This window comes from Chamaea fasciata, unplaced genomic scaffold (assembly GCF_029207755.1).
Source record: "Chamaea fasciata isolate MVZ Bird 193981 ecotype frontalis unplaced genomic scaffold, bChaFas1.0.hap1 SCAF_2, whole genome shotgun sequence".
Lineage (NCBI taxonomy): Eukaryota > Metazoa > Chordata > Aves > Passeriformes > Sylviidae > Chamaea > Chamaea fasciata.
In genome coordinates, this window is record NW_027094087.1 from 78,593,487 (window position 1) to 78,618,549 (window position 25,063).

General features: G+C 37.4%; 2 protein-coding genes across 3 annotated transcripts in view; one reads left to right on the forward strand and one right to left on the reverse strand.

Annotated features, from left to right (window-relative positions):
- TPP2 (tripeptidyl peptidase 2) overlaps positions 1 to 16,161 on the forward strand; it is a 50,617-nt gene extending 34,456 nt beyond the window's left edge. For both annotated transcript variants that reach the window (XM_066176421.1, XM_066176422.1), the window contains 6 exons: positions 5,440 to 5,591; positions 5,690 to 5,786; positions 6,605 to 6,735; positions 8,002 to 8,209; positions 14,514 to 14,633; positions 15,258 to 16,161. In XM_066176421.1, the coding sequence (XP_066032518.1) occupies positions 5,440 to 5,591; positions 5,690 to 5,786; positions 6,605 to 6,735; positions 8,002 to 8,209; positions 14,514 to 14,633; positions 15,258 to 15,347 (798 nt within the window). In that variant the 3' untranslated portion in view covers positions 15,348 to 16,161. The remainder of the gene's footprint in view (positions 1 to 5,439; positions 5,592 to 5,689; positions 5,787 to 6,604; positions 6,736 to 8,001; positions 8,210 to 14,513; positions 14,634 to 15,257) is intronic.
- Positions 16,162 to 16,247: 86 nt separating this feature from the next.
- METTL21C (methyltransferase 21C, AARS1 lysine) lies at positions 16,248 to 24,468 on the reverse strand. The gene is made up of 7 exons (XM_066176423.1): positions 24,397 to 24,468; positions 24,238 to 24,312; positions 24,063 to 24,139; positions 20,125 to 20,276; positions 19,110 to 19,252; positions 17,444 to 17,561; positions 16,248 to 16,907 (listed from the first exon to the last, which is right to left on the reverse strand). The coding sequence occupies exons 1-7, from the start codon at positions 24,466 to 24,468 to the stop codon at positions 16,513 to 16,515; spliced, it is 1,032 nt and encodes a 343-aa protein (XP_066032520.1). The 3' UTR covers positions 16,248 to 16,512.
- Positions 24,469 to 25,063: the final 595 nt, after the last annotated feature.

Consider the following 25,063-nt stretch of genomic DNA (forward strand, 5'->3'; position numbering starts at 1 on the left):
GGTTGTGGGTTTTGGGGGTTGGTTGGTTGGTTTTGTTGGGGGTTTTCTGGGTTTTTTTTTGGTTTTTGAACAGAGATTTGTATTCAGATCTGAGCAGTAAAACCACCCAAGCCAAAATAAAAACTGTCCTTCTTGTCACTTCCATCTATTACTCATCAGTGTACTAGCAGCACATAAACTAGGGGATTAATGCAGGACGCCATCTTCAGCCCTGTGCTCTTCAGCGTCTTCATAAATGGCTTGAACACAGGACTGGAAGAGATACTGAGCAAGTCTGCAGACGAACTGGGAGGAGCTGTTGTCTCCCTTGAGGGCGGGGGAGGCCCTGCAGACAGGCCTCCACAAAACAGGGGCTGGGCAGTCACAACCCATGTGAAGTTCAGCAAGGGAAAGTGCTGGATTCTGCACCTGGGATGGGGCAACCCTGGACAGACTGGGGAATGAGATGCTGGAAAGCTGTGCCATGGAAAGGGACCTGGAGCTCCTGGTCAGTGGCAAGTTGAACATGATTCAGCAGTGCCCTGGCAGCCGGGAGGGGCAAGTGTGTCCTGGGAGACATCAGGCACAGCAGCACCAGTGGGATTGTCCTGCCCTGCTCTATGCTGGGACAGCCTCATCTTGAATATTGTGTGCAGTTTTGGGTGCCACAATATCAGGAAGACGTGGAACTATTAGAGAGTGTCCAGAGGAGGGCAGCAAAAATGGTGAAGGGCCTTGAGGGGAAGCTTTATGAGGTGCGGCTGAGGTCACTTGGTCTGTTCAGCCTGGAGGAGACTGAGGGGAGACCTCATTGCAGTCACAACTTCCTCACAAGGTAAAGTGGGGCCATGGGCACTGGTCTCCTCTCTGTGGTGACCAGTGGCAGGACCTGAAGTGGCCTGAAGTTGTGTCAGGGGAGGTTTAGGTTGGATATTAAGAAAAGATTCTTTGCCCAGAGAGTGGTTGGGCACTGGAAACAGCTCCCCAGGGAAGTGGTCAAAGCACCAGCGTGACAGAGTTCAAGAAGCGTTTGGACAGTGCTTTCAGGCACATGGTGTGATAGTGGGTATAGTGCAGTGCAGGGCCAGAAGCTGGACTTGATGATCCTTTGAGGCCTTCCAACTCAGCATATTCTGTGAAACAAAACACAGTGTATTTCAGAGCGTTGTTCTGTAAGAGCTCCAATAATTAATGCATTTTTCTGAGAATGCGACTCAGAGGCCTTTCTAGTTTAAAAATTTTGGTATTTACTCTGCCCTGTCGTAAGTTTACATGCAGTTAAGATGTTTTCCAGCACATAAAACTTGTTTATATATTTCTTCAGTGATGCAGTCAGTCAAAAAAGTATGTGTAGATTTTTCGTATTTTTCAGAGATGGGTCCAAGCCCTCTTGTAAGATTAGTAGCCTTCTTTGCCACAAGAGCACACTACTGGCTCATGTTCAAACTGTTGTCCACCAGGATGCCAAGCTGCTTTCCTACTGGATGGCCCCCAGCATGTAGTGTGTCTGGATTTATTCTTTTCCAGATCTTGCACTTCTCTTTGTTGAACTTCATGAGGCTCCTGTTGAGCCCATTTCTGCAGCCTTTTGAGATCCCTCTGGATGGCAGCAGATTCCCTGGCATACGAGCCACTCCTCCCAGTTTGGTGCCGCTGGCAAATGTGCTGGGGGTGTCTTCTGCCCATCATCCAGGTAATCAGTGAAGGCATCAACCAGGGTTCAATCTAGAATTGACCCCTAGGGCACACAATTAGTTAGTGACCTCCAGCTGCGTGTCACTGATGACCCTCTGGGCCTGGACGTTGAGCAGGTTTCAATCCATCTGACTGCATCTCATCTCTGTTTTGCATAAAAGCAGTTTGTGGTTATGCCAGGAAATAGCAGCCTAGTTTTCCAAAGATAGTTAATTCTTTTATAACTGTACAACAATGTCAAGGGGTTCTCCCCACATAATAAACAGGTGTCTTTGTTTTCATTTGTAATGCAGTTACAATCTGATTACTTTTTTCTCTTGTCTCCAAGCTTTGTCCAGAACATAGTTAGAATGAAAAACATATCATTGACTTTCTTGGGTCTCTGAGAATAATTTTTTGTTGGTTTACATAATGCAGCTTTTGAACAGCAATGTATAACGTTTAGCCAAGGGTTGGAAAGTTTCTACACCTTTTTCCCTATTCTGCTATTCTTTCTTCCAATTTAAAGCAAAAAATGCATTATGCAGATATTGGTAAGTACTAGTGGAAGACTTAGAAATACCATTGTGAAGTCACATGTAAAAGGGTGACTTCCTTTGAGCATTAAGACACTATCCTTCTTTAATCATGAGGTGTTCAAAACTAGGATGAAGTATGTGTCTTGATACAATTTTGTGTAAGCCTGCCTGGTAACTTCAAGAAGCTTAATTAATTTCCCATTAAATGAGAGTTACCATAAAAATAAGCAACACTGCACAAATTGTATGCATCTTAAAGCAGATTCAAATTCCATATGTATATTCATCTGTATGTGCAGATAGGCTTTAATAAGAAGATACTTATTAAATGGAAAATGAGACCTGGGATGTGTTACTGGAGGGAGTTTTTTTCCCTGTGGTTAGTTTTGCTGTGAATGCTTTGAAGTGGAAATAACAGTAGTTTTATATGTGTTTTACATATAAAGTACTAGATGTTAAAACACCAGACACAAATCTAAATTGAAATCTTGAAGCCAAATTAACTGTTAATTAAGCTCTTTTAAGAGGTGACTGTTTTGATGGCACTGTGCTTGTTTTTGTGTGTAGTTTGAAGTACAGTTAAAAATAAACCCAGTGAGGCTTACGAGACTCCACAAAGTACACTGACCAAAGTGCATATCCTGTATGCTTCCCAATTTCCCAATACTGCATCTCTTTTTAGAGGATGAATTTGAAAGTTTCCTTTAAGTAATTTTTTCAGTGGATAATATGCTCACTTGTTTTTCTCTGTCTGTTTGAGAAAGAAGACAGATTGGAGTGCTGAATCATGTAGAGCTGCCTTTCTTCTCCTTAGTCTCTAATGATGAATGTTTCTGTATTGGCAATGACTGTGTCATTCTGAGATCTTCTGGTACCTAGGGAGTTACCAAGTGTTATAAAAGATCCTAGTGTTTGCAGATAAAATAAATAAAGAAGCCTTCAGTCCATCTTAATGCCCTGTAATAGTTAGGCAAATGTGATAATAGCCTAATTTTCATTAATCCCATGAAATGAGTTTTAGGTTTGTGGAGAAGTCTGCTCTGTAAGCTCTTCTGAGAGAGGAAGGTGCCTGGGTCTGAAGTCCATTGTTTTCCTTTCAGTGGTCATGGCTTGTAAGGCTTGCAGAACCTCATGAGACCAAAAGTACCTCTGTGAGAGAATGGGGAGATGACATTTTACTGTTGATGGTTTAGCTACATAGGGTTAGTCTCTCAAAATGCAAGTGTTCATCCACATAAGTGGGATTTTGTTAATCCTATTATGTTTGGTTTGAAACTTAAACCAGAGTTGTAGAGCCTTCTTATATAGACAGGGCTTGAGAATGAAGAGGTCATCTAGAAATGTAACTCCAAAAATATGCTGCCAAGTGAAATGAAAATGGACTTTCAGAAAGAAAATCCTCAACTCTTGGAAGAATATTCCTTTAGGAAGGCAGGTTTCTTTCTTAGGAAAATACTAGCCTCCATAGAGGATATCTTTTAGAAAATACTGTAAATTGAGATTTTTGTGCTGAACTAGCTTCTTAGACTTCTTAAAATGTTTGGTTTGCTTTTGTGAATTATATTGTTGCTTTCTACTATTCTAATTACCTTAGTGATCCCCACACCATGTTCCTGACCTCTGTATCTTCCTGTGTGTACTTACTTCGTCACCTGTTTTGTCATGCTCTGGCCTAGGTCTTGCTGGAGGCTCATTTAGGTGTATTATATTATGTATAATGAGCTCATTTAGCCTCATTAGGTTGTGCACTTTATATTTGCAATGCATGTGTGCAGGATAGTCCCTGTGAAAACTACACTTCCATGCAGATTAGTTGTCTAAACTAGTTTTTTAAAAAAAAGTATTTAAATGTCGTTGTCGTGATTCTGTGATTTCATACTAGTAATATGTATAAGTAGCTGTAAAAATTGTTTTAAGGGAGTATTGAAATCACTTTTACCAGTATTGTGTTCAGTAACCCACAGCAAGATGCTGGTCTATTTGAACTATAAGTTCAAATAAAATTTTTTTGCAGCATGGTTTTTGAATGTTTCAGAAGTGCAGTGTTGAAGTCCATTATTGCAGTTTCTGTCACCATTTTATGTGCTATTCAAGTAACTTTAACTTCATCTTGTACACAAGGGTTCATTTTACTACACAGCACTGACCTGGGTTTATGGGAAGCATTCCCACAAATGTATTCTGGAGCAATTGGTAAGAATAATTATATTGCCACAGTAATTGAGCATGCAACTCAATATTTTGCACTCATTATGTTGCAATAGAATAGTGGTATCTAGAGGATTTGAATTTATGTGATTTCTCTGAAGTACCTTGTATGTAAAGTAATGGGACATGTGCCCTCACTGTTCAGGGAGAGGCTTGTTTAAAGATTGCAACATTAAAACCAAAAGGACCAAATGGCCTCACCCTGCAGTTTGATGTTTGAGAAGCAATGGGTGGGATCTACTGCTACCTTATTTTCAAACTCATATGTAAATTGTCAGGAAATGGACTTCAAGAACATAGTCTGAGTTAAGATTTTCCTTTTAAATAGCTGTAACTAATTTTCTCATTGTGGTTATTGACTAGTATAACATGAACTCAAACTATAGTGATATTTCTATGCTACCATTTAAAGTTTAAAAAAAAGTTGCTGTTGTGTCTACTTAATTAGAGCTGAGATACAGGCGAAACTGGAAAGTCTGTGGCAGCAAACTGGAAATAAGTTGACTGTGGATGCATCAGCTAATTCAGTATGCACATGGAAGAAATAGTGTCTTGAGAGGAATAAACATATCCTGTGACATGTTTCATGTTTATCCTACTGTGGTATTATTTTTTTAGAATTCAGCCATCTTTAAGAATTTGTTTATTGCCAGATTTGTAGGATAGGAGCTCTGACTTTTTTCACTTGCCCTTTTAACCAAGTTATTTGCTTTTTTATCAACAAACAGAAAACCACCTTCCTTATTCCCTAACTAATATTATGTAAAATTATGTGAATGTAAAAATGTCCAAGTGACTAAATTGTAGGCTTTCTTTTCTTATACCTAGTGTGCTCTTTTAATATTTACATCCTTGTGTTGCTTAGAATAAAAACTTAAAGCAGTTCCTGAATTTTTACTGTCTAGTATCTTTGCTCTCAGTACCCTTACTCACTGTATGTGTAGCTCACAGTAGTTGCTGGCTATGATTTAGCTTTCATATGACATCAAAAAAAGTGTAGTGTATCCCTCTGAGTATGTGTCTCTTCTCCCATCTCCAGGATGTCCTTACTGTTCATTATCATCTGATACCATCACCATCAAAGAGTAAAAATGGCAGCAAAGAGAAAGAAAAAGAACAGGAAAAAGAAAAAGATGCAAAAGAAGAATTTGCTGAAGCTTTAAGAGACCTAAAAATACAGTGGATGACCAAGTATGTCTGCTGTCATTACTACACAAGCTTGAAGCAGCTTGACGTTGACAAAAATACTCAGAATCTGTATTTTTATGCTTTATCCTCCTCTCTTCTAGGCTGGATACCACTGACATGTATAGTGAGTTGAAAGAAGCATTTCCTAATCATCTTCCTCTGTATGTTGCAAGACTTCATCAGCTGGATTCTGAAAAGGTTATTTAACACTTCTTCAACTTGATCTGTCTCAATACACCCGTGTAGCCTAAACAACGAAGTCTTTCTTTGTGTACATTTGAACGTGAAGTGACTGTACACAGTATTAAAAAGCAGAAATTTCTAATTAGAGTGAAAGGTGCCTCCCTTGACTGTGATTTACCTAATCCCACAGCAGAATAAAAGAAAGTATTCTTAGCCAAAGTGTGTTTGCTCATCAAGTTATGCCTTGTTCAGTTAAACACATTTTAGGTTTTCTTACTTATTTAGTCTACAGCAGTTTTATTCTGAATGGCGGCTGCTGAGACAAGCATACATCCTATTCTGTTCCTCTTCTGGACTGGTAATTTCTCCAGCAACATGACTCAGACAGCTGAGGACAGTAACCCCATAAAGTGACACAGCTAAATCAAGCTTCCAACATTGTCCTCAAAAATGGGACATTTTTTTGAAAATGAAAATTTTTCTTTTCATTTGGTTTTGATTTCATATTTATTTCTGAATTGATTAACTGCTACATTATATAAGAGTACTGATTTGTACTGAAAGGTGATTTTCTTTCTGTAAACTCTGCATTTTGCATATTCCATCCTCATATTTCACAGTTTGTTTTCAGTGAAGTGGACTAAGTATGCAGGAAATCTTGAAAACTTTCTGGGGTGTTTTAAGCGAAATTTGAACAAAGTGGAGAAAAGAGTGTGTTGAATTATCAAATGTTATTTCTGCATAGCTTTGTAATCACCCTAATGTTAGAAGAGTCAGCAGTGAAGTAGTGTGATTTCATGGTGCTCAACATCTTTCTATTGTTCATCTTTTAGGAACGAATGAAAAGACTTGATGAAATCGTTGAAGCTGCAAATACAGTAATCTCTCATATTGATCAAACAGCATTAGCGGTATATTTTGCCATGAAGACTGATCCCAGGCCTGATGCAACTACTATAAAAAAGTACCTACCCAGTAAATAATTTTCCTGCATCCTATTTCTGTAGTCTATGTACTTTGTCTCTGCATGTAAGAAATGGAATGACTGTATCTTTTTTTTGATAACTTGTATTTTTTTTTTTGTGGCACAGGTAGTTTAAAATATGACAACACAATTCTTGTGTTCTCTTACTATATCTCCAGAAATGCAAGGACACTGAAACTTCCAATTGTTGACTTATTCAATAAAATAAACCAGGGTTCTTTCAGGATTTGAATGTATCAGAAAAATGGGATATTAAGTTGTGTCAAGTTTAATCCCTCCCTCAGAGGGACCACTGGAGTATTAGTAGAAGTATCTGTTTTGAATGCTACTTGCCTTTCCTTTATATTTTGCAACCTTTCCCATCTGTATTTGAAGACAAAATTTAGAGCAGCCTAAGAAGTAACTACTTGCAAGAGATTTCATTTGTGAAAAGCATGGTGACCATGCTTCCAAGTATTTTTGAGACCCATTGTTCTTCAGTTTTAGATTGTTCCTTTGTATTATCAATATGTTTATCCTTAGGAAGATAGTATTTTGTAGGTGACACTTTAGTCTGGAGAAGAAGTGATGGATTTTGCTGTGTGTAGCATGGTGCTGTTTTAGTAACAGAAGAAGATCTAAATATTAGGCCCTTAAAATGGGAGTTGGATCTTTGATGATTATCTATAAAATACTAGATTTCAGTTGTAAAGCTAGCCTGTCTGTTCTAGCTCTCTTGAATCCAGATTTGTGTGTAATTCTAGAATTGCTGATATAAAAGTAAAGCCTTGACATAATAAACTTAATTCTAAACATTTCTTGTAAGTTGATCCACTAGGTCATATGTTTTGAATATAACATCTGAAATTAAACACCAAATTCAATGGTGCTTTAAATGGATGCAATTCCTTTGATGTCAGCAGAATTATATCTGCTTATGTTAGTGGTGGATTTGACTCTCTGTTTATAATGCCAGGAACTATAAAGCTGTATTTCTGGATGCTGACTGACTTTGAGTGCTGTGTTGCCCTTGCCTTGAGTCATCTAAAGCATTTCATACTTAGAAGAATGATTGGGTATCTTTAATGCATAGTGTCTTTAGGTAATCTTTTATGGTTAGTTTAATTTATAGTAAATAGCCTTGTGTGTACTAACTACCGTAAACTTTTTAGCTTAAACTGAGTTAGCACTGTTTCTGTTCTTAAGTAAGTATCTGCAAAAGATTCTGAATATTTTTCATACTGTTTTTGGTTTTTTTCTCCCTAGTGAAATGGAGAAACAGAAGAGTACTTTAGTGGATGCACTTTGTCGAAAGGGAAGTGCTCTGGCTGACCAACTTCTTCATCTGCAGACCCAAGAAGGGGCTGCTTCCAGTGATGCAGAAGGCAAAGATGAGGATCATGATAGCTGCTCAGAAGCTTTGACAGAGACATTCTGGGAAACAACAAAATGGACTGATCTTTCTGACAGCAAGGTAAGAGACCAGAGCAGGTTTTTTTTTTTTTCATTTGCATGTTGGGTTTTCTGATGGTTTCTTCTGGAATTATGCACTGCCTTTGTGTGCACAGCCTTGTACATTCCTCCCTTCTACTTTTCCATGATGTCCCTGTTGTTGTGCTTCCTTTATGACCTTTTTCCACAGAGATTTTGCCAAGCCTGTCAAATCCATGGTAAGCCCATCTCTGTTCAAGTGAATGTAGAGGTTAAGGGAAGGGTGTAAGGCAGTACCAGATTTCCGCAGGAAAAGCTGCTTCCTTTATTGAATTGCTTCTTTCTGTACTTTCCAGGGAATATTTTTGATTAACCTCTGCACTCTTGTAGCTGTATACCCAGAAGTGTACAGAATCCCTACCCTGTTCAGTCCTGCAAGCTGTAGCCTCTTCCACACTATGAACAAGAGAAGTTTTGTGTTTTGCTGTCAGTAATGTCTGTAGAGGTAAAGGAAGAAACCCTTGGAAATAATTACACTTACATATTTATTAGCACAGACTTCTGATATTTCAGAGTTCCTGATCCTGAGAGCTGAATTTTTTTTTCTCCTTCATTCAAGACAGCAATTCCAGAATGAAAAAAAAAAAAAATCCACTGTAGGTGATTAGTTACGTTGCTTTTAATTTAGAGAGGTTATGACTTTGTATTTTTAACCTTTGAGCTATCAGTGTTAATTAGTTTCTGAACTTAACTGTCACATATAGCTGTGTTTTAGTAGAAGATAGAGTGACTTGGGTATTTGTTGATAATTATGTAAAATTGGCAAAGCACTTCAGATAGTTACAAAAGAAAAACTTTTAAGAGTAGAGAAAAAAAACGAAATAAAATATTTAACTTCTTGACAATAGATAAACTTTCAGTAAGAACGTGTGCTTTAGGTGAAGGCCTGATCAAGAAGGTTGATGGTGCTTACCCTTCTCACTTTAATGTATATGTCCTTGTACGCATACATCTTTTCAGCATATCTCCTCTAATCATTAACTGATGATAATATCATGTGGTAGCAGATTTTGTGCTTCAACCATATTGTTTGGCATATGATTTTCTTGCTGTCTGTTTGTAAATGCAATACTTTGTTCCAGCGTAGTAACCCCTAGTTTAATTCTGTCTCCTGTTTTTTATTTTTTAAAGCTGATGGGAGTAATTTCAGTAGAAGAATGCCAATACAGACATTTTGTTGGGAGTTTCACTCTTTGGCTTTTATATCAAGACAGATAGCATTGTTGAGCAGTGTGGTCTGGGCCTGGAATAAGTAACTCTGATTTGAGTTCTGTGGATTAGGAATTGAACTTCTCTCTTTAACTGTCTTAACCATGGATTTGTCAAAGTGTATATTCAGGTTTTGCTCTGAAAATTGATTCTTCTGTATTGTTAAATTGGTACTAAAAGATCAAAACTTCTCTAGATTTTTGTAGCATTTCATATGGAAATAATTTCCGTCTTGTTTATGTAATATGCTTGTTGTCTTTTTCCTACTTTTTTGAGTTTTATTGCTCAAATTAAAATCTAAACTGATCGACTGTCATGAGACCTACAGAGCTACTTGCAGGCAGCAAAAACAGTTCAGTAGGTAGAATAAAAGCCTTGCACACAAGCAAAACAAAACAAGGAATTTGCTACCAAAATTCACCACTTCCCATGGGCTGGCAGGTGTTCAGCCATCTCCAGGAAAGCGAGGCTCCATCACATGCAACCACATTTTGGGAAGACAAACACCATCTCTCCAAACCTCCCCCCTTTCTTCTTCTTACCCAGCTTTATATGCTGAGTATGGTGTCACATGATGTGGGATATCGCTTTGGTCAGTTGGGGTCAGCTGTCCTGGCTGTATTCACTCCCAGCTCCTTGTGCACCACCAGCCTTCTCACTGGTGGAGTGGGATGAGATGCAGAAGAGGTCTGGACTCTGCTCAGCATCAGCTAAAACATTTCTGAGTTACCAACACCGCAGCACAAATCTGAAGCACAGCCCCTACCAGCTACCATGAAGAATACGAATTAGCCCATCCTAAACCAGCACAGGTTGCAAGTGGAGTAGTCAAGTCAGGTAGAGGATAGACCTTGTGTGAATGGCCTTCAGAGGAGAGGTACCAAGAGACAGCCAGCTTATTCTGAAACAGTGTGTTGGAAATGAAAATGTGGAGCTCTTCTTTTATGTAGACATGGCTGTGTAATACTGACACTCAAAAGATGGAACATCTGGGTGAGAAAGGATGGAAATCAGGCATTTAAATAGTGCACTGATCATTCAGTTATGTGTATATATATTACTTCAGATAGAAGCATTGCTCTAAGTGTGTTTAGTTCTAAGCTTCCTATAAAGTTCATGCAGCTGTCAGTAATTAGAGGGCTAAGTAAATTTTTGAAAACCAAGAGAGACCATGTTTTCGTTTAGGATGTTTCTAAAGTGGAATCAGGAGCATCATCACTTTTCTGTGTTTCTTCTTACTGTCCCTTATTTCATCTCTCCTCTGCAGATGTAGCACCTGAGCACCACACGGCATTTGGTAGTTCCTTTGAATTGTCTGTTTGTCATAAAAGTAACCTGCTTGTCTCGCTATATTGTAGCAAGTATGTAGGGAAGTAACTTTAATTTTAGTAGTAAGTGCATTTGTTCATACTCTCCTCAGCTGTTGTCTGAAGGTTCACTTTAAACTAAACATGGAAGAAAATATTTGTCCCCTGTGTACAAAAAAGCATTTCAAATAAACTCCAGTTAAGACAGCTTCATTCAGCAAGTATTTGATTGATTATGCTAACATGTTTATTATAGCGTTTTAGGTCTTTTTCCAGAGCATGGCTTTAAATTTTGTAGGCCAGAATCCTCAGTTTTAAACACGACTGCTACTGGAGAGTAGTAGGATGTTGTGTGTTTGTTATTGGGAATGACCAGTCTGTAAAATGTAATGTCCCTCAACCTTTATTAGCTGTGGGGGGAAAAGCAAAAAGTCACACTTAAAAATAAGTTTAAAAACAAGTGAAAGGCCCATACCTTTCGATCTTACCTTTAAATATCTTTAGCCTGGATTGTTTTTCCTGATACTGTTTGCATTGTCAGATGCAGCTTCCAGCTGATTTTATTCAGTCACTGCCAAGAATGTGTTCCTGGATATTTGATTCCCTTGCTCCCTTGAAAATGAATATTTTTTCTCTTATTAATGTAGTTTTTATTTGTAATAGGGCAGTTGATAGAGCAGAGAAAAATCAGCAAACATAGCTAAGAAAGCCTAGTTTATTCCTATAGATGTATATGTAACTTAAAAAGCTCGTTTGTTAGGAATTGTAAACATTACAACTTCAGTGTTCTTACAGATAGCTGGAGTATGTTACCTAAAGATTGTATTGTTTAACCTAGTGGTTTAACTATATGTAAATGTAAGTTTATTTTAATCAGCTCTTTAAATGATGAATTAATTTATTCTGTAAGTCCATTTCCATAGGTAACGACATTAGGCTACTAGAAAAGTTTCATTAGGTGTTTTAGTATTTCTTGATTCAAACACACTCTTTTAAAGAGTGTTTTTTAGCTTTGAAAAACTTCAGCCCCACAAAAGTCTTTGGAGAGATCATTTCAGCGTTTTACTGTCCTAAATATGCATCTTAATAGCCAATGGCAAGTTAGGCAGCTAGTTAGGAGGTGGACATCCAAACACTTTCATGGGTTTGGCTCCTAGCACATGTAATATTCCAGGCCATTAGCTTGGGGAATAAAGTATCTAACAGTGATGATTTTTTCCCCCCCCCCTAGTATCCCAGAAGTACACATTGCCTTTTCTCAATATCCTTTTATTGCTCTTTGTACAATTTCTGGCCCCTATTGCTTCTTATGCAAAAGCTGGCCTTCATTATATTTATTACATAATTTATTATTTCATTATATAGTTATGAAATAATATCAAATACTCCAAAGTCATTACTATTCTTTCATCTAACAGTTTGGTTTTGGATGCTACAAGTAGGTTTACTTGATGGTTTTATACATTCAGATAGCAGCTGTTTTCTCTCTTATATCTTAATAGCACTCCAGTTTATATTTTCCTTACACATATCAAGGAATCATAACTTTTACTTCTGGGATCTTATAAAGCTTGCAGTATTTTATCTGTAAGGCTTAATTTGGCCAATATGTGTGCAAGTTGTAAAGTACTATTTCTTAACTAACATCTTTTGTTTGTAAACAAATTCTGATTGTAAAGCAACTCATGCATTGTTCGTAACTTCTAAAGCGCTAATGAAGTTTTAGTAGTTTTGCTGAACTTGTATACAGTTGATTGGGGGTTTTTCCTGAACATTAGGACAGAAATTACTGTCAAGGGCTCTTGGAGCATTGTTTTCAACCTTTTGGTTCAGCAGAGAACCTTTTTCTCATTTAGAAATACCCAACCTTTTATTTGGCCGGGGCAAGGGTATTTCGTAAAATGCTTTGTTTTCTTGCCGCAAAAACTCTAGGAAGCCCTGTTACGAAAGAAATGCTGTCAAGTGGCTTTCCTCCTGCCTTTATCACTGATGTTCAGTAGCCATTCAAAACTTACAGGGTCAGGTAAGAGCTTTCTTCATAGAGCAGTGACATTATTTCTGGTTAGCCTCCGAAATGTTATATTTGCTGAGAGCTCCAATGCATTTTTCATTTGATTTTTTTTTTCCTTTTGTTTTGTTTTGTTTTGTGGTTCTTTCATCTTTTACAGAAGAGAATTTTTTTTTAAGTTTAGTTTAGCCAACCAAATCTGCTAATGGATCCACTGAGCACTTATTCAGAAATGTTTGCTAATGTGTTTTGCTTTAGGAAAATATCCAAAATAATTGGATTGAGAATGCAGCATGCGGAGTATTTTTCCAATAGAAATATTTGGAAAATTGTATATGTGAATGGTGCTGTATGCTCATTGTTGCATATATGTGTGTGTTGTAAGCTACAACAGCTTAAGTGACTGTTTCAACACAGCAAAATAAGTATTTGAAGACAGAAGAAGAATGAGCAGCTCTTGAGTACTTTGGCATAGTATCTTGAACTTTCAAAATTACACCTTGACTTGCTTGATAATTAAGTTTATTTCTTTTCTATATTTTAACTATTTATTGATCCTGAAAAGACTTGTGCATGTGGTTAACATTAAGTAGAAATGTTCAGGCTGCTAAAACTAGACAGGTTCTTCACTCCTTGCAAGATTCAGATCTCTGGTTCCTTAATGTTTATATTCTTGAGAAATATTTTTTTCTGTAATGCAAAATGTATTTCTGAATATCTTTGAAGGGTTTTTGTTAGCTTTTCTTAGTGGGATATTTTAAGTGGGAAATCTTCAACCTTGATTGTGGAGTCAGAGCAAAGGAAAAATGTTGAAATGAATGAGGGGGAATAAATAGCAAGCTCTAATAAAAGATTTCATAAACATGGCCAACAACAGACACACCACCATGTTCACCAGCTTTACTGCTATGTCACTCTTCAGTAAACAATCAAAAAAATATCTTGTTTACTATGAGTATTCCAAAGGGAATAAATGAAAGTGTCTTGATTTGTCTTAGTGCTGCAGCTGGTGAAATGGTTTGAACCATCTTGCAACACCCTGAATGCTGTCAGTGTTTGGGTGTTAAGACCCTGATTTATTTTACATTAGGTCTTAGGCAGACACATTCATTTTCTCACATGAACTACTGCATTGATAAGGACTGTAAGCTGGCTTTTTAGAAATAATATTATCAAGAAGGAGCGTTTTTTATAATCTCTTTTTAAAAAATTACCAGTAGTGAGGAGCTGACCTGAAACCTGAGGCTTGTCTTCATGCTTACGTGTCTTCATTGCTTGTTTATAATTATGTACATTTCTCTGTCTTTGTCTGTATATATCATTCACTGTGTACATTCATACTTGTTTCTACAGTAAGTTTGTGACTGGCTAGGAGTTAAAATTCTCAATTTTGTTTTTGCTTCTCTGGGTCAAAAGTATACCTGCCTGGTTGGTGATTCCTTAATTATCTTTTTAATATGCCATACAGTTGCCTGTAGAGAATGAAAATCCAAAGAAGCTAGAAATGTGACAAAAAATTAAAATAGTGACATCTGTGTTACATAACTTCTGAAGTCAAATATGTTTGTGAAGTCAGAAATAGTCTCTAGGAAGTTCATGTTTATTACTACGACTGTGAATCATCTGTTATACTGCAAATATCTCGTGTAAATATTTTACTTTGAATCATTTCTGCTACCTGAACAGAATTTGATATTACTTAAAGCCTTGTAAGATACTAAAGTGCCTAATTTGCTTTGGGTTTTTTTTAATTTGCATTATAGGTTTTGACTTTTGCCTATAAGCATGCATTGGTAAACAAAATGTATGGAAGAGGTCTCAAGTTTGCCACAAAACTTGCAGAAGAAAAGCCAACAAAGGACAACTTAAAAAACTGCATTCAGGTAAGGAGTGTTTGGTCAAGTAATGGGGCTGTGTTCATGCTGCATAAGCTTTCAGAAGTAAGATATAAGTCTTCTGGATTTTTTTGTACTCTTCTCATTTTAGAAAGCACTAAATGTAACATTTTAACTTTATCCAGGTTTTGTAACTCAGCCTTCATTTTAAACAGTGATTTTTTTTTTCCTTCCTTTTTCTAGAATAACTTGTTTGTGAGTAACTTGTTTCTAGTAGATTTACTTTTTGGAACTTACTTTGGGGCATAAAGGAGAGACAACTTAGTCAAAAATATCTGCATGAAAATCCCCTTATGTTCCTGTTTAACCACTGTTACTTTTTATTATTATTAATAATAATTAGTGCTTGTCGAACTTAATGGAGAATTAATGGGAATTCCTAAGATTAAATTCTTGTGCATTATGTTGAAAGAATGTGGGTCATATACAGTGGGGAGGAGGGGTCCCCCTTTCAGGACTGAGAAATTCAAAGCTTACCAGATTTCTAGTCTGTTGTCTTTCTGATAATAGACATTTTTAGTAAAATGTTGGTATCAGTGCAGTGTTTGTTTAGATTTAGATGTTAAAAAGACTAAGACCCATTTTTTTTAATGTGTGTTTTTTTTTCTGCAGCTAATGAAGTTGCTTGGATGGACTCATTGCGCAACTTTCACTGCAAATTGGCTTCCTGTCATGTATCCACCTGATTATTGTGTATTCTAGAGAATCAACAATTTTAAAATTAAGATGATTTTATATGGGACAGGATAGGAAAAGAGAAGTTTGACTTTTTATTCGAACGCATGTTTTCATTACTGAATGCTGATTATTAAATTGTGTGTATTTATCAGTAAAGGCACCTGGGTATGGCTTAATACCTGTTAACCTAACTCCTGTCATCAGGGAGTTTCCTTATTGTGCATCCCATTGCTGGCAATGGATGTGCCAGAACAGCCAACATCAAGGATTTGGAATTTGTTTGGAAAGAATTACTGCATGTGTGTTAGGTTCTGAACTGTTACTTTTAACTGCAAACCTGTAAAAGTTCTGTATTTTTTATGGTACACTGAATTTTAACATGTTTGATCTTAATTTCAATTGTATGAAGGCCTTAAAGCTACTTCAAGAGTAGCTAAAATCTTACTAGAAGAAAATAATGGACACCTGTATTGTTTGCAAGAGTTTACATTTAATGTTTTTAAGAAAAATTCAACCTCTCAAAATGTTACAATGTTTCTCAGAATTGCTGATGCCTAGGTACTCTTGTAAATTTTCAAAACTCTTCATTTTGGAGTGATTTCAGGCAAACTCAGAAATCCTGATGAAGCTGAGTATCAGGACAGGCTGATACATGTATAAAAGTGCCAGACAGTTACATCTTGATCAGATATTGTAAAGCTATACATAGATGTTTATTAATGTTAAAAATATAAAACACAGCAGAATAAATGTGCAAAGTTGAAGATCAAAAAACCACCATGTTCACTCTGATATTTTAAGAGATTTTTATAATGAATAAAAATACTGAAGCTAAAAATTGTATTGGTTTCTGGATGAGTACCTAAATAAAACTTGCTGAAAGAAAGCAGCTTACAAACAGCAGAGGTTCAGTGCAGCCCAGAATATCAATGCTTTTTGTTAGAGCCTTCTTACTAACATTGTTCCTTCAGTGGAGGGGAGTTGGTCAGTTTTAACAGGTCATATGTATCAACCAGAGACAAACTGCTGTATGTTTTGCCTTGCTGGGTTTTTTAATACTTGCAATGCAAAACTCAGATGTAACTGCAGCTTTATAACCATAAATGCACAGAAGGTGAAACATAATCTTGGAAAGCATTCCAGTCTTTGAGGTGCTGCCACTAAATCAAGATCAGTAATAGTTTTCTCTTTAATTCTTTCTTACTGTGGCTTTAAGCAGCTTGACATTTGATTCTGGAAATTCTGCTAGAATGGTTGTGTTAAATATATTGCAAACTTTTTCCAAAAATTCGTAGTCTGTACTGAATCTGAATTTATTTGCCCATAGTAATACTGTTCCTGGCTTACAAAAGTACACCATTGTTGCTAGCAGAGGGTCCAGAGCTCCGTGATGGTACACAACATCAGTTGCCAGTACGAAATCATAATGGTAAGTTGATACAGGAAAGTCTTCATTGAGGCCTTCTCCCCATACCAGTTTTCTCACTTCAGGTTTGTGCATATTCAAGTTCTGTGTGTTTCTTGAAATGTTATATGAGAGATTGTCAAGAACTTCAGGCAAATCAGTAGCTGTAACATGAGCTCCTAAAGAAAACATGAGTTTGTTTCAATTCACAGAATCACTAAGGTTGGAAGAGACCTTCAAGATCATTTGTCCAACCATGAACCCAGCACTACCATAATCACCCCTGAACCATATCCCCAAGTCCCACATCCAGAGACCTCTTGGATGCTTCCAGAGACAGTGACTCTACCACCTCCCTGGTCAACTTATTTCAAGAGTGCCCAGCCACCCTTTCCATAAAATAAAAACTTTCCTAATATCAAATCTGAACTCCCCTGGCACAACTTAGGGCTATTTCCTCTCATCCTTTCACTTGAGACAGGGCAAAATTCTTAGGTATGTAGTTCAACATGTATGAAGCTTTATCTACATAAGTGGTCCAGCCTGCCCCTCCCCAATAACTAGGGTAGTTTAGTTAACAAAACAGTATTTTACAATAATTTTCATTAAAAACAAACAAACGGTGACAAAATTTACTTCAACTGTTGTTTCATTGCCTTAAAGTGACAACGGCAGAGCTCACTGGAAATCCGAAAGGAAATACAAATTTACCAACCTAAGATACAGGCCACAATGGAAAGCAAGCCTGTTCCAGCACCAATTTCCAAAACCTTTTTGTCTTTGAGGTTGAATTGTTCTTGATTTGATTCCAGATATTGAGATAAAGCCAGTGCCTAAAATGGTTAACACATATCCATAAGAGGGTAACAACTAAGTTGCACAAAAATTCATTAGATGTTTTTATACAAAGGTGTTGGGTTTTTTTACTATAATGAGAAACACGGAAGGGTGTAGCAAAACTGTAAGATGGGAAGAATTGGGATGTATCCTGGGTTTTTTTAATATAAGAAAGAACTAAAGCAGTTTAGTTTTAAGTTTATGTGATAGGAATTATGTGATATGGATTTACTACACACTCCTGCATGAGTCCTCTAACAGCTCAAGACAGAATCACAGAATAAGCGGAGTTGGAAGGGACCCACAAGGATAGGCAGTGTTAAGATGTGAACCATACAGTCAGAACAGCAAAGTTAAACAATACATAGGAAATCATGTTCGGCTTTATTATCATAAATGTTAGGCTATACTACCACTATCATAAAGTAAATTTAGGCTTCAGCAGAGATGTTTGAAAAACCTTTTTTTTGTTTCAACTTTTTTAGCAAAGAAAATATTAAAAATTGGTTATTTACAAACTCAACGCTTGTTTAATGATATAACCTTTGAAAAAAACAAAACAGCACTGTATAAAAATATTATCAGGCCTTTGTAAAGATTTTGTCAGTTAGTAGAACATAACTGGGCTGTTTATTAACAACACAAACTGATGCCAAAGAAACTGTCTTCCCCTTTTTGCTTCTCTTTAGAGTTGTGTTACTGTTTTAACTCCTGTGCTTTTCATAATGCAACACTGTCTTCCTGCTCTGGGAAAGCTGACAGCTAATGAATCACCGGTCCAATTTGTGCAACCTCTCAATTTTCTTGGAGAGTTTTACCATCTGCATTCTGACACTTGATTAATGTGCGAATTGATGATCTGACATTTCAAAATAAGATACTGTTTCACCCACCCATATGCTCTCTCTCTCTATTGTTTTGAAATTGTCTGCCATTTTCTTGTGAGCTTTTTAAATAAATGTGGATCTAAAAGATTTTGAAATCCTGATTTTCTTGTCTTTATCAGTTGACCCTCTCTTCTGTCAAAGGCAGTTTTCTTATTCTGTGTAAAATTCTGTTTTTAAAGAGTAGGAGAAGCAGAGACTGAAGAACTGCTTACAAGTATGATTTTCCATACTGTAATGAAACTTCCAGATTTTTCTTTAAAAGAAGCATATTTAGTCATTATAATGTCTCTTATTTTTTTTAATCTCTCACAGTTTCCTTTTTCAGCCTCTCTTTTTCTACTGCTGATTATTTACTTCACAGCAGTGACTGATTGGAAGCATGGAGGAAGCTGAATGTTTCTTCCTGAGTTCCCTTACTGAATTTTTTTTTTTCATTCCCTACATCCAATGTACAAATGCTTTGATGCCATAGCCCTTTCTGCATGAACTTGCAAATTACCCCAAGGCAGAGCTTTCTGCTGAAGAACTTTATTCTGCATAGGGAAGCGTCCATTGTCAGAAGTGTCATCTAAGAAAGCTTCCCTAATATTTGTGTGCTGCTGTCCTGGTTTGCTCTTGTGTCACGTGAGCTTTTTGTGTGTGGTCTTGTGTACTTACCCCTGGCCATACCACAGCTCCAAAATGTTCTATGGACTCCTGAATGACAATCTGGTGGCCAACATACGTATAGTGCTCCTTGTCAAAATAGTGTGAAACTCTAGGAACCCAGTTCTGCAGTATTTTAAGAGTTACTGGTGAGCCTGTGAGAGAAAAGTTGAAATTTCATGGGTTTGTGTGCAACTTGTTGAAGGGCAAAAAGTATTTTACAAAAATGATATGTGGGCACGTGGACTTCAAATATAAAACTCTGCTAATAACAGCTAGAAAAATTTCAGGACCAAGTTAGCTTGTATTTTGGTGTTTGTGCTGTAGATTTTGTTTGTGAGGCCAGCACCTCTGGAACAGCAAGCTGCTTTTTACATAAGGACACAGGATTTACATCCTACACTGAAGAAAACCTAGCTCTTTCTTAGTGGCCGTTTTTTAACAAAAAACAAGTCAGTGCTACAGTTGTCCTAGGATGTCTCATCCCAGAAAGGAGGCTCTTGGGTGAGGTTTTTCAGATGGCTGTTTCATCTGATCTCTTTGAAAACAAGGACACTGTTCTGAATGACTGAAGTTTCATTGCAAGGATGTGTGTAGAATTAACTGCAAGGGAAAACTTTGCTCTGGCTTGCAGGGATTTCAGCTGATCCCTGCCTGGAATCCTTAGTAGCTGTTGGAGCAGTTTAGCCTGTTGAAATCTGTAATACCACAGCTTCAACAGTGCTAGCCCAATCAATGCGTATTTTAACCATATCTCTTTTGTAAGAGATTGTAATTGTGAAACAATTCTCAGTTGTCTAAGTAAAATTCAAAGGCCTTTTTAAATATATTTCTTAATTATGGATATAGAGGGGTATTTTTTTGTAGATTTGATCTGATAATATGCAAACATAAGGGGAAATAATGGGGAAAATTTGATATCAAAGCCAAATTTAAATGATGACATCTACTATTTGAAGACTGATAAAAACCAAAGTATGATATGCTAGCATGCCATAGAAACTGCAATATTTAAATTTGATTAAACCTGCATCAGAATCTGCATGCTCAGAACTGCAAATGCAGTTTTCAGAGTCATACTGCTCTTCACAGGTTTCATCCTCCTCAGATTGGCAGTCCATTGTTCTTTGAATTTTGTTGGGGAATGGTGGCTGCTGTGCAGAGATCATGGCAGAAGAGCTGAAACAGAAGGGGAAAAATAATCTTAGAAAATCTTGCAGGCACTCTCTTATATGAAATACGACTGGAAAAAGACAGTGAGTAATTTAGGTGGTCTTTGCTGGCCTTTTGGGGTTTTTTTTTTCAGTGATGGATTGAAGAAACGGGATGAGATGTGACATCCTCACTCCACTGGGTGGTACGAGCTGTTTCTGGGAATGTAGTAGTGCTGTCAGAATTTTTGTTCTCTCTCATTTATCATTTTTATTGTTGTGTTTTATCATTTATGCAGAAGCTTAGGATTATGTCACTGAATTGATCCCACTAGTCAGCCTGAAAATTGAGCTACTCTTATAAGCTGAAGCAATAGCTGAGAAAGATAACTGTCTTTTAAGATCTGTGACTTTTTATCTGTAATTTACTATTTTCAAAAAACTTGGGACTTATGATTCCAGAGATAAAACTATTTCGTTTGCTGCAGTCAGTGCTCTTGATTTTGTCTTCTTGCATAAAGTTGCCTGTCTTTTCCTGCAGAACAGCTAACTCAATTACAGTGAAATGCAGTGAACTGCAGATGATGAAGATGATAGTCAGGGAATCATTGCAGAGAGAAGACTGAGTCCGTAAGGCTTTTGGGATAACTCTCTCTGTACATCCCCAGTGTACAGGGCAGCACCCAGTCTAAGAAGGAACTGATTGATACCAGCTGACATCAATAAAGCAGGAACAGGACTTGATACAGATTTGCTTGGAGAGATGTAGGTCAGTGAAATTCTTTGCTTGACTAGTTTTCTTCAGTGAAGCACTTATGTATATGCATGTATGTGTGAGTGCGTGGAGATATAGGTATAGATATAGACACATCTGTATGTAAAGGGCAAAAGGTTCCTAACTTGCTCTGGCCAGAGGCTGTACAAGTTCACCTTTCCCACATAACATGATGGCTGGAGTGAGCTGTGTTTTTATGATAAAAACATTTATCCATTCTGCTCAGTTTTGAGACTGCATATTTGCTCTCTCCAGCCACAGGCTCTGCAGATGAAGTGTTGTATCATTTGGGTTGCATCATAGAGCAGCAGGCTGTTTTACATATCCTCACTGGAAGGGATAAATCTTTTGCAGTGGCCAAGATGTTTAGCAATGCCTGCAGGTAGTTTTTTAAGGAGCAGTGTGACTGCTGACTTATGTGAGTGATTTAATTTGCACATGATATTGACTCCATTGCAATTCTACTGATACCTGATATATTCCTTATTGCTGCTGTGTTTATTCACAAGGACAGGATTTCTGTTCTAATTCCTCTCACACTGCATTTGCTTCATCTTGGCAGTGATTTTGTACTGGTACAGAAAAGAGTGCTTTAAAGTGCTTTAAATCGATTTCTGCACCTTTTTCTTTTTTTTCCTTTTTTTTTTTTTTTTTTCTCCAGAGAGCCTCCATCTGGCTTGTAACAAGATCTGGCTTTCCCTCATGGTGTGTGATTTGAGGTACAACAATGGTAGGTAAGACACTGAAGTTAATGGTGCAATCACTGCATTCCCTGACATGAGTGAGTGCATCCATGTTCACGTTCCATGTGTCACCACCATGTGCCTCCTTCCAACAGCAATGTTGGTTTTTTTTCATTCAATCAAAAGTAGGCTCCTGGATTTGAGAAATGTCTCCTTTTCATGCCTTAAGCTAGAATAAAATCTGCTCATGTTTTAATGTTTTAGGAAATCTCTGTGAAAAATATTTTCAGACTTGTGCAATTGGGAAGGTATATAATGAAAAGAGAAGAATCTGTCAGAACTGGTGATGGCTACAGCCAGAAGATATTTGGTTGAAAACATAGTCTTCTGAACATTTTATGTTGAAACCTGCAGAGCACTACATTCTCATGTAGTGAGAGGGGGCTTGAGGTGAGTATTTGTTTTGGTGGGGTTTTTTGTAAGGCTCTTGTAGCATGATTTGTGCTATTTAAGTGTAAAAGCCAATTCTGGCAGGAGAAAACTTTACCTTGTCCAGTACTCTACTTTGTATAAAACCAGAAGGCTTGTTTAATGAGTAAACTCTTAATTTGTCAGTTTGGGCGGAAATTGATCCCCCTGTATTTTTTTCCTTGCTTAAACAAGTTCTTACTACAACAGGCCAAAATTGCAGTTGGCTGTGGGTGGCAGTGAATCTCAGAAAATAGCTTGAAAACATGCTTAATAAATACAAACTTGTTGATCAGCTATTAAGTACCTGCAGCAAATAAAATTGTCTCTGATCCTGATATATATGTGTACCCTATTATCACTCATTCAGACTGAGCTCTAACTCGATTAGACATGTTATGTTACATTTTCAAATTAAAAATCATTATGCTTTCCCTCACTTTTGTCCTTTGAGTTCCCCTAAAAGGGGAGTCTGCTTAAATATTTGTAAAGAAACCTGGCCAGCTTTTCTAAGTCCATTAAAATGATCAGGAGGCCTAAAATCCACACCAGTGGTTACCCTGCTGCTTGTGTGATCCTTAAGTCCATAAGTTGCCTGAGCTCCTAGGTGGTGATTTGGGGGGATAAACACTCTGCACTCTTTGTTTGTATGTCACCTGACACACTGGACTCTGGTTTTTGGCTGGAGTTTCTTGATGCTATAATAAAATCTGGTAGAGGTGTAGCTTTTGCTAAGCAGAAAGGAGTTTATAATTGTGTATATATGTATATATATGCATGTTCATTCTACTGCCATAATTATTCAATGACATATTTCATAGGAGTTAAGAATAAGTCTTTTTATAGCTGCAAACTGTAGGACAGTTTTAGTCTTATAAATTCAAGAATTCAAGTATATTAGCGTCTTGGCCTTAATGATGCACAGCTTTGTTTATCATTTCAAATGACAAAATGTTCCTGAAGGCTACAGGCACAAGTGAATATTGAGAAGCTGTTTGTAAATAGGTGGTGTTTGCATTATTGCATTTCCTATGTGTAATATGTTCAAGTTGCTGCTGTGCTCATAGAATTATTAAAAAAAAACCATTTCTCACTGTTTTGACATTTGTCTGATCCATATTTTACTAAAAACTATATACCTTTAAAAGAATTTTGGTTTGATAATGTTGCAAGCAAAACCTGTTCCCTTAGAAAAATGTTGGCTCTTTCTGAATATTAGCAGGTTTTTTCCAAATTAGTCTTCATTAAATAATCTTAAGCTGTTGTGAACAAAACTTAGAAAATCACATTTGATTTCTTCATAACCTAAGGAAGAAAGAATAATTCACAGAAGTGTATCTATTTGACAATATTACATAAAATTAACAAGGTAACACTTAGGAGAAAATTTTAAGATGATGATAAACCTTACGGTAACAATTTATCCCCTGTAAGAATAAACATTGTGCTTCTTAAACTGCTGAAATCAATTGCTCAGAAAGTTTTTAATATCCAATTACGTGGCCAAAAAAAAAGTAGGTTAGTGAGCAGTGCTGTGTCACTGGGTCTTGAGCTGTAAACACAACTCTGCTGAAATGTGTTTCATCTCAGCACAGAGTCGCTCAGTGTAGTCTGTGTTAGTTGAAATATTTGGGCAAAAGCCAATTTCATTTGCTGACATGGAAAATGCAATTGCAGCCTGTTCTTTGCAAGATCGGGCTTAACCATACTTGTACCATACATTAACATCTGTTTCTTAGAGCTCATGCCATTTTCTCATGTTACCGTGCACTAAGTTTAAAAAAAAACCCACCAACAATACAGATGCTAGGAAATAAAGGAAATGTCAATGTTAGGAACATCACTATAGTAAATCCAGGTGATTTTTGAATCTACAAGGTAAACCCACCCAAATACCGCAAGCCAGCAGTGACCGTCACTCCGCAGGAAACAGAGAGCTGGATTCTGTTGGCTCACAGAGCTGACCTGAAATACAAGAATTCAGAGAAAGATATTTCTGTTGTTAGTTAGCAGGGAACACAAAGGCACATCAGACAAGGCTAGCTGGGCAGCTGTGTGAGTACCTGATGTGGCAGAGGGCATGGGAAGCTTCCCGTGGGTGGATGCACACTCCAGAGGTTTTTTATACAGGCGTGCACCTGAAAAGAATAACTTTCCCCTCCAGCCAGTCAGATGGCAGGTTATTTAGAGTAACATTACCAGGCAGTGCTCAAAGAACTTACCATGTTACACTTAAGTCTTCCACATGTGCAGTACAAAATCAAAACTCTCTTAGACTTTGAAGTCCCAAGCATACGAACCTTTCTCGGCTCCTTCAGACTGGTTCTGCTTTTGCAGATGACGCGTTTGTTCCCTGTGTTCGCCTTACGTCAGCAGAGCTGAACCAAGCAAGCAACTCACTGTGGGCAAACTCGTGCATAAATAATGAGTGTGGCAACCTGGCAGCAGCCCAAGTGCAGGGAAAAGTTCATGAAGCTCCCACTAGTAGGAAAAGGTCAGCTCTTCCTTGCCCTGCTGAGCGTCTGGCTGGGGAAGCTCTGGGTACCCTCCCTGCCCTGAGTCACCAACAGAATGGGGAAGTGTCAGTCCTAAGGAAAAAACAACTTTCTCATCATCTTCACTGCAGGTCATGACCATAGAAATATTGTATCCACTGAAAAACAAATGGAAATCCCACTTTTATCAGAAGATCTTCCAGCTGATTATTTTAAAACAGATGGATGTCATAGATGTTGAAGATGAACCAGATGTGTATTCCTTAGACATTTCAAGAATTGGAGAGGTTTATATGCATTTATTCCTTTGCTGCCCTTCTGCCCTCCCTTCTCCCTCTTTGCAAAGATTCTGCCAAAAGAAATTCAATCCCATTAGAAGACAGAAAAATTTAAA